Genomic DNA, 10559 nt, shown 5'->3' on the forward strand with positions numbered 1-10559 from the left:
ACACTCTTTTTATTAACTATTTTCCGCCATACTTTCCTGTCCTGGCATACTTCTCTAACTTCTTTCAAGTCCATGCATTTTTTCATGCAGGCTCTCGTGTTTCTGTGACTTCTTATGTCTCTTCCAAGTAGGGTCTCATTCACACATTCTAACCATTCTTTGCGCGGTCTACTTCTGGGCATGCTGCCATTTACTTTACCTTGATACACTTGTTTCGTTAGTCGTTCATTTGGCATTCTCTTAACATGTCCGAACCATCTTAACCGATATTTGTACAGTCGGTACAAATATAGAATTATGTATTGCCATTTTAGCTTTATTTGTTATATTTTTACTTCTGATGAGGGGACCTGCTCTACCAGTAACCTTCTTACCTTCATTTATTCGTTTATCTAATTCCTCATCTATCTTCCCGTCCCTAGTAAATAAGCTACCAAGGTATACGAACTTATCAACTTGTTTAATTCTCTCATCGTTTAATAAAATATTGCATAGCGTTTTCTCACTATTTCCTTCGAACACCATAGTTTTTGTTTTATTTGCGTTAATTTTTAAGCCCATGCTCTTCATGCTTGCATTTAGTTTATTCAACATTCTTTGTAGGTCTTCGATAGACTCTGCCGTAACAACCTTATCATCTGCGAACGCTAACCCTCGTACCCTTACTGTTTCGAGATCCACACCCTCTTCGTCGAAGAGAGCCATTCTTAAACACTTGTCCATAAATAATATAAATAACCATGAAGACATAACGCGCTTTTGTATAATCAACCCTTGTTTAAAACAATGACTAGGCTAGATTTTTTTTCTTTCCAATGTGATATGAAACATTTTTGTAATATAAACCCTTATTTTAAAATGCGACCCCCTGTGTTGCAAAACATATATAAAAAAAAACCTGCAGAATGCTGCCAAAAATTGTATACATTAACTGTTGGGATTTTTGTGCTCTTAATTTGTGTGCTCTTTCTTTATTTTCCAATATCATATTAATCGTTTTTGTAAAATTATCCCATTATACCATTTTTGGCATCAGTCTGCAGTTCTGTATTTGGATATAAATACGGGGGTTGTTTTCGTAACGATTAGGACTGAAGAATAACTTTGCTCCTCATTTATGCTTTAAAAATACCGTGTTAATATTTTCGAAGTATTTTCCATCTAGATAGTTTCTTTTTTAAAAATAGGTTTTTGCAGCACAGGGGGTTGCTTTTTAAAATAAGGGTTGATTTTACCAAGGTGTTTCATATCACATTGGACAGCAAAAAAATCTAGCCTAGTGGTTTTTAAAATACTTTTTTCATTACAGGGGGTCATTTTTTAAAAATAAGGGTTGATTTTACAAAAGCGATTCATAGCACATTGAAAAGCAAAAAATCTAACTTAGTCATTTTTTTGTACTTTAATGATTTTTGTAGAGATCGCCGCTGAGTTGAAGGCAAGCTAGCGCCGCCCTGTTTTCTAAAGAAACAAACAGAGCAAAAGAAAATTTCGTTTGTAAAAAATAGCAACGAAGTATGCATTATATGACCGTTTGTTTTCGTTAGTGGCGGCGCTGAGTTTTCGGACCTTAATTAATCCATACTACTATGTAAAGCGCATTTTTTTGGCTTGTTTCACTATTTTGCTTGGCACATTATTGACACCTTATTCGCTTTTGTAATACTTTTCTGTCAGGGAAATTCGTCTAAATGTCAGGTAATTGGCAGGGGAATTGGAAAATTCAATATTGTGGTCATCCTGTTATTGGATTTAAAAAATTTTACTCACGAGAGGTGAGGTATTTTGCAGAGTTTCAAAGGATTTGAAATATTTGGGAAAATCTTAAAAGATTCCAAGAAGCTTTTTAATTGATCTTCAATAATTTGAATATATGGGGCAATTTTACAGGACCTATAAGGTTTTAAGACACTTAAAAATATTTTACGAGATTTTGTAAGGTTTCCAAGGATTTCATTTATTGTAAGGGTTTTTTTAATGCTCTCAATGTACTTTAATACATTTTTCAAGATTTCAGCATTTGAATAGTTTTGAAGTTAGTTTTCGGAATTCAATTGATAAAATGATCAAAGAATTTGAAATATTAAGGTATTTTTAAAAATTCTTTGGCGTTTTCTAGAGCTTGTCAAAATTTTCAAGGGATTTCAAAAGATTTTAGAGGATTTGAAATATTTTAGGGCATTTTAAAAGATTCCCAGGAATTGTTTATTTATTTCAATATTTTGAAGGGATAACAAAGACATTGAAAAATTTTAGGGTATTTAAAAAAAATCCAAGGCATTTTCAAGAGTTTTCAACAATTTCATAGAATTTCCAAATGGTTTTAATAAAGGAATTTAAACCTCAACTTAAATTCTTAGACATTTCTTCAAATTCTTTTAAATTCTTTTGAATTTTTCTGAATTCATTTCAAATTTACATAATTCAAAGAATTGTGTCCTATTTTTAAATTGTATTTAACTTTTTTAATTCGTTCTGTTTCGTGGAAAATTAATCTTCCTGTTTGTAAATTGATCTTTTTGCTTAAAAATTGAACAGTTTGAACAGAATTTAATATTGTTTTTTTGAAATATCAATTGCTACAGTTCTCGATCACAATTTATCTGTTTTGAAATAAAAATGTGATTACTTGGTAAGAAAACAGTTCAACATTAAAACCTAAGTTGTTCAATTTTAACCAAAAAGATAAATTAAAAAAAATTAATTTTCTGTGGAATAAATTGTTTTAAAACAAAATTCAAGAATTCTCAACTAAATTGTTGGTTTATCAACAAAAAATATGATTTTTGAAATGAAAAGATTAATTTACTGCCAAAAAGACGAATATTTAAATTAAAATTAAACTCATTTGTTAAAAATTAATTTTTTCACGTTGAAGATTCGTTATTTTAATTAAAAATACATTTCTTTGGTCGAAGAACGAGCTATTCTACTTGAATATTCGATCAATTTAGTTAAAAATTCTTCTCTTTCATTGAACATTATTTTTTTTTATTCAAAATTTAACTATTCAATTTTTGGTTGAAAAATCATATTTTTTTTTAGTTGAAAAGTCATATTTTTGGTAGACATTAATCGTCTTCGTTAAAAAATAGTTTTTTTGTTTTGCATGAAAGTTCAATTATTCTAGGTAAATATTCATCATTTGAATTAAAATTTTATTATTTTAGTTTAAAATTCAACTATTCCAGTTAAATATTCATCATTTTAGTTAAAAATACATGTTTTTGGTTGAAAATAAAACTAAATGGCTGACAGTTAAACACTTTTGTTGTAAATAATATTCCCCTTTTGAAAAATTTAATTACTTGGTTCAAAGTTAAGCTCTTTTTTAAAAAGTATTATTTTTTAGATAAATTATTATACTTTTAATGGAAGATTCTTTTTTTTTGTGTTGAAAAATGAGTTATTTTGTTGACAATTCTCTTTTTCTGTGACTGAAAATTAATGTTTTTTAAACTGAAAATGTAATTACTCCAGTTGTAAATCCATCAATTTAATTAAAACTTCATATTATTCGTTGAATATTAATTTTTTTATTCAAATTTTACCTAACTAATTTCTTGTTAAAAAATTATCCTTTTTAATCGAAATTTTATCTTTTTGACTGAAATTTCTATTATTCTAGTTAAAAATTCATACTTTTAGTTGAAAAATAATCTTTTTAGTTTAAAATTCAACTATTCCATTTGAGGATCATCATTTTAATTTAAAATTCATCATTTTGGTTTAAAATTAATTTTTGTGGTTGAACTTTTTTGTTTTCACTGAAAATGTAACCATTCATTTTTGGTTGACAGTTTATCTTTTTTAGTTGAAAATTCATGTATTTTGTTGAAAATTCGTCTTTTTTGTTAGAAATTAATCATCTTGGTTCAAAGTAAGATCTTTGGTTGAAAACTTAATTATTCCAGTTGAAGATTCATCGTTTTAGTCCACAGCTTTGTTGAAAATTTATCTTTTTTAGTTGAAAATTCAATCATTTCGTTTAAAACTCGTCTTGTCTTGGTAGAAAATTAATCTTCTTGTTTGAAAATTTAAGTATGCCAATTAAATATTTATAATTTTAATTTAATATTCATCTGTTTGTTTGATAATAAAACTCCTTAATTGAAATGTTTTTGCGGAAAATTATTGTTGGTCTAAAAATTAAACTATTTCATTTTTTGTTGACAAGTGATCTTTTTAAGTTTGAAATTCAACTACTTTGTTGAAAGTGGTATTTTTTAATTGAAAATCCAACTAATATTTGGTACTATGAAAAATCATAACCTGGAAAACACTTAAGATACCTGGAGAAAACCTGGAATTGTCATGGAATTTCTTTTTTCAGGACTTGAGTAGGCATCCCCTGGTTTTAGTAAAAAAAAAAATATAACTGAAACACTTAAAGTTTTAGTTTCTTTTCATTGAATGGATTTAAAATATGTTTTATTTTTATTTTTTAGTAAATACTGTGGCTTTGCAACTTGCTTCCCCACCAGGCAGAGGAAGATTAAGAGCAGCTCCTAGTCCCACGCCCACTACGAATACGCATTCGAATCGTCATCAGTCGACGTCTGACGAAGATAACAATGGACATGAGGAAAATGAGGAGGTTTGTATATATCTCTTTGTTAGAAAACGTGATATTAATCAGGCCATCGACTTCTAGCAATACACAAGTTTATATCAAATACATTAAAAAATTAAATTTTCGGTTTCTCTATTTCATAATTAAAACTGACATGAGATTGTCAGGGTGCACAATCTTCCCCCTTTTTTTTTAGTTTAACCTTTTTTCTTGAAATCTCCCTTTTTTCTTTATTCTCAAAAATCTTCCCCCTCTTCCCCCTTCATCTTTAAATATACGATATTTGAAAAGAAAATAATTGACTTGAGCGGAAAATTCTCTGTAATTACTAAGTGTACCCATTATTAAATAATAATTAAGGCAATTATAGCATTTACATAAATTATTAATGATGAATAAGGTATACGTTTCAAGTGCTGAACTATTACAACTAAATACACTTAAAAAAAAATTTTAAGCTGAAAAATTTCAAACAATTTTGAACGACAAAAACTTGTGGGTTGGCATTAGACAAGTGAAAAAATTTAATTAGTAAAATTTAACAATTTATGATTAAAAACATTTCCTATTGGTTCAAAAATTATGATGAATATGTTATATTTACAGCTTTTACTAGTGAACAGTAGTAAAAAATTACGAAAATTAAAAATAAATTTTTTGCTTAAGGGCATGTTCTTCGGTGACCACGTGACCAAACTAGTCCCCGTTTATGAGCATTTTTTTTTGGTGTTCACTGTATCCACACGGATTGAGATATCGTTGTAAAATTTGACAGATTAAATAAAAGGCACTAAAGAACGTTTGTATACATCAATATGTTTATAATTTTAAAGAAAGTTTATTTATAAATTGATGAAATACGATATTACCATTCGAGTTATAGCACTTTGCAGATAATGTTTGGATTGATGCATTTCAGATTTTTTGATTCGCGTATAATGTGCACTGACACAAATTTTGGACTAAATTGTCTAAACCTTCAAAAAAATTAATATAAGCAATAAAATTTGCACATTTGATGCAAATGAAAATTTTAGCATCTGCACACACGTAATCTATCATTATTTTTGGAGCATTTTTAGCGATTTCTAGCGGAGAAAAAAGAAACTTTGAGAATGAAATGATTTTCATTTTTTTTTTGTCCTAACTACGTCCACACGGATTGAGATATCGTGTGCAGGATTTAGGAAGTTATACAGAAAGCACTAAGAAACGTTTGTATACATCAAAATGTTTATAATTACGAAGAAAGTTTTCTAGTAAAATATTAAAGGAATATGAAATAAAATTTTAACGTCGATACAATAGATGCCTCGATTTAAAAAAATCGAGGAACATCTTAGTATATGATACTTGAAAATCCGTCCAAGTCCCATCTTGAGAAATGTGCGTCTTCAGAAAATGATTTAAATTTGCAAAGAATGTTCAAATTTTATTGCTTATATTTATTTTTTTCAAGGTTTAGACGATTTAGTATAATATTCGTGTCAGTGCTCAATATGAACGAATCAAAAAATCTAAAATGCATCAAACCAAAAATGATCTGCGAAGTGCTATAACTCGAATGGTAATATCCTATTCCATCAATTTATAAATAAACTTTCTTTAAAATTACCAATATATTGATGTATACAAACGTTATTTAGTGCTTTTTATTTTATTTGTCAAAGTTTAAACACGATATCTCAATCCGTGTGGACAAAGTGAACACCAAAAGAAATGTTCATAACTGGAAACTAGTTTGGTCACGTGGTCACCGAAGAGCATGCCCTTAATAACATGGTTTTTACATTCTCATCAGAGAAGGTATTAGATTTTTGTCAAATTTGACCCCCTCCCCTCCCCAGTTTTTATCAAAAGTCCACGTTTTGATTCTCCCTGAATCCGAAAAACAGGTTTTTACGAACGATAATGAACATTTTATGCCAAATAACGCACGATATGAAAAAAAGTCAAGAGAAGAAAAATGTTGCTTTTTGAATGCCCTATAAGATTATCATAACTACTTTTTGAATTTTGTTGAAAAATAAAAAATTTCAATTTTGACAGCATGCAAAATAATGAAAAATCCAAAAATTACATTTTTTCATGCAACAATTTCACAGTATTTCAAAGATTCTCAAATATATAAATGCATTTTCCAAAAACGTTAAGGCTGCTCAGTAGACTGTATGTGTAAAGTTTAAATCATAAAAAAATATTAGAAATGAGCAAACTCAGTTTATCGAAAAACGATTAAAGTTGCAATAAAATGTTGAACAAAAATTAATGATTCGATTAATTTTATCATTTTTACTTCGCTGTACTAAAGAGTGTAGTTTTAAATTTACATTGGAAGCATTGATTATATAATGGAAGGAATGACATATCTTGGAATGAAATATTTTTGAGAAATATTTTAAACATATATAAATTGTTTAAAGGCAGCAATCATTAAAAATTATTTAAAAATATAACATTTTATAAAAAGATTAATTGTTCTTCTTGACATGTAAAAATAAGCATTTCATTTTTCCCCGTTTTTGGTGAGAATATTACCCTTTTTTATTTGACTTTTTTCAACAGGCAATTAGAATTAAAAATACTTCGATGGCTTCGGAATCTTTGGAATTTTTGTGAAATCTTTTGTAATCTTTTGCAAATCTTTAAAATTTTTGCGAATTATTAAGAAAAAAAGTAGATTGTTTTGAAATCTTCTGAAATTTTTGTGAAATCTTTTGACATCCTTTGAAGTATTTAAACTTCTGTGAAATATTTGAACACTATATGAAATTTATAAAATTTTTGAAAAGTTGTAAATTTTTTCGAAATCTTTAAAAAAGATTGTAATTATTTTTTAAATCTTCTGAATTTTTTAAAACTTTTTCTGAAATTGTTTGCGGAATTTCTGTGAAATCTGAACTTTTTGTGAAATATCTGAAATTTTTCGTTAAATCCTTGAAATCATGATTAATTCTTTAAAATTTAAAAGAATATTTTTAAAAACTTTGAAATTTTTTGTGAAATATTTTGAAATCTTTCAACTCTTTTTGAAATCCTGAAACCATTCTTTTAATGTCTTATAAACTTTGAAATTTCAAGAAATGTTTGTGAAATCTTTCGAAACTATTGAATTTTTTTTGCGAAATCCTTGAAATCTTGTCTAATATCTTAAATATTTTGTGAAATCTTTAAAATCATTGTGAAATGTCTGCAATGTTTCGTAAAATTATTTAAATCTTTAAATTTTTTGCGAAATCTTTCAAAAAAATTTTGATTTGTTTTAAAATCTTTGCCTGTTGTTTGATATCTTCTAAAATTCGTAGCAAATCCTGTGAAATTGTTGAACACTTCGTAAAATGTCTAAAAATTTTGAAAACTTGAAATTTTTAAATAAATTGTAAATTTTTTTAAAAATCTTCTGATTTTTTTGTTAAGATATTTGCATTTTTTGTGAAATATTTTTAAATCCTTTGTTATCTGTGGAATCATTAGAAATCTTTTTTGAATTCAAAAGAAAACCTTTGACATTTTTGTGAAATGTTTTGAATCTGTGAAATATTTTTAAATCTTCGAAATCATTATAAAATTTTCAAAAATTAAAACAAAATCTTAAAATTTTCGTAAAATGTTTTGATATTTTTTGAGAAATGTTTAACTTTGTATGAAATTTTAGAAATCTTATGGAAAATTTTTTTGCAATTTTTAAAAAAATTGGTGAATTTTTTAAAATGTTTGTAAATCAAAACTTGTTTTGAAATTTTTTGAAATTTGTTGAAATATTTGATCTCTTTGGGAAATTTTTGAAATTTTTAAATCTGGCGTATACTCAAGGGTCGTGTTATCCAACACCTTGTAACTTCCTAATTATGAAAAGCGTACTCTTATAATTATAAAATTGTTCCAATTTATTAAATATCTACTATGAATTTTAAATTACATTGTTTCAAGGCTATCAAGTATAAATCTGATTATTGAGATTGTTTAATAATTGCCAATTTATTTTTATTTTACAGATTTATTACTACCAAGATCAAAATTCGTTTATACCAGCGACAAAACGAAGTCTGGTCGTTTTGCAGTATCTTGATCTGGATTTGCAGGCAACCGAAAATTTCGCATCTTCGACCATGCCGACGGCACAATCACCACAAAGTACTGTCTACAAGACAGTAGATTTTCTCAAAACTGAAGCATTTAATCGAACTCGACAGCGAGTTGAAGAGGAGAGAAAACTGTGTACTGACGATCTTACCTAAAGTAAGCCTTTTTAATCTTGTCGATCTTAGACTTCATTTAGGACTTTCATATCAGAAACGTATCTAGAGAGAGAAAAACTAATTAAATAGATATTAACCTATTCATGTAGCACTCTGTGAATATTTATCTCTTAACTGTATTGCATTTTTACATCGTAGCACTCTCTCGAATCAAGTACAAAGACTAATCCAATTCGGTCTATTTTTATATTCGAGGAAGAAGTTTCAACCCTTATGAAAGCATATTCTTCATAGAAAAAGGTGTTCCTTTACTTACCTTTACTCGACAAATTAGAGTAATTTTATGACTGGGCTCAAATGCGCACAAGTCGCGTTTATAAGATTTTTTCTGATCTTCTTTTATAGATAGGATTTAATTTTATATTGTATATTTTTAGAATATTATTCTAGTTCAATTTTGCAATGAAATTGAGCTGATTTTACTGTAATGAAAGATTTGCTTGGATTTTTTTTTTTTTTTTTTTTTGGAGAAAGGAGATATAAGGGTTGAAATAAGCCGTAATATTTGGAAAGGAAATTTTTCAGAAATTTTCATATCAGACCTATCGTATTTGGTCTGATTCTCTGCATATGATTTTGATAAAAGAGTTGTCCTAAATTAGTGTTGCTAAGAATTTTTTAAGAATGAATAGCAATATCATAATGGACCAAAAATATAATGTTAATATTAAGAATCAGAAAGTCGTCGAGGCGAGTGTCAGAGGAGTATTTTATTAAGTATTTATCGTATCGCCCTAAGGACTTAGACCAAAATAATTGTTGTGAAATGAATATCGAGGTGCAAAATAGGTGAATTGATTTGTCTGTAACAGAGCAACAAATTACAAAATTTACAAGTGATCCTAATTACTCCTAATGATTTTTAATATCGTATACAACACTAGGATAGTATATGTTAATGTGCCTGATAACGGAGGGCGCTTTTATTTTTGAGGTGATTTCACCCAACTAGTGCGCACTTGTTACAGGATTGTAAATCATATGTACAGTATTACAAATTGTTCGAATAATTCTTAATTCTTACCAATATCTTAAGATATTTTATACCACAAAGTACTCTTCTGTTGAGATTAGACTTCTTAATATGTTTATAATCACTGATTAATGAAATTTAGTTGTCAAATTAAATCACTAAATATTGTAAATACGTATACATAAATTAAGAGTAAGTAGAAAGAAATTTATGTTACTGCGAGAGCTAGAGATTTTATTGAATTTAATGAGAAAACAATCGTTTTTATAACTCGATTTTACATCGTTTCTTCATCTTTCACAGAAATTGCTTGCTCCGGTTTAGATTGTAAATTATAATTGAAATTTGAATGTCATTTTCTTCAAGCAACGTCTGAATTTAGGAATGTTTTACTTTTGTCGATTGTCTTTTTATTTTCTTATTAAACAGAATAAAAACTGAATTTTACCTAAAAAAAATGAAGGTAGTGTTTATTAAAAACGAGAAATCCTTTAGATAATTATTCTACCATACATTTTTTTTATTATTCTTAAGAAAATAATGAAATATTCTTTTGTTTCTTCTTTTTTTCTGGTTCTCTATTCTGAAATTCATCATAGGCGTTAAAAATTGAACACTCTTTCGAAGACTAATATAGAAAACGGAAATAATGAATGTTATATTATTTTATTTAAAATAATTATTCATTATTTATTTGCAACACATTCCTTAAACTCACTACAATTTTTAGTTCATGAAACGGCGTGGTCGTATG

At 27.5% G+C, this 10559-nt stretch overlaps 1 protein-coding gene across 1 annotated transcript in view; it reads left to right on the plus strand.

The window, feature by feature from the left end:
* The window catches only part of LOC117169336 (GRB2-associated-binding protein 2), a 19706-nt gene extending 9466 nt beyond the window's left edge, over window positions 1–10240 (plus strand). Inside the window, exons 6-7 of the mRNA XM_033355670.1 lie at window positions 4449–4597; window positions 8569–10240. Of these exons, the coding sequence (XP_033211561.1) occupies window positions 4449–4597; window positions 8569–8811 (392 nt within the window). The 3' untranslated portion in view covers window positions 8812–10240. The remainder of the gene's footprint in view (window positions 1–4448; window positions 4598–8568) is intronic.
* The last annotated feature ends 319 nt before the right edge of the window (window positions 10241–10559 follow it).

This window comes from Belonocnema kinseyi, chromosome 3 (assembly GCF_010883055.1).
Source record: "Belonocnema kinseyi isolate 2016_QV_RU_SX_M_011 chromosome 3, B_treatae_v1, whole genome shotgun sequence".
Classification (NCBI taxonomy): Eukaryota; Metazoa; Arthropoda; class Insecta; order Hymenoptera; family Cynipidae; genus Belonocnema; species Belonocnema kinseyi.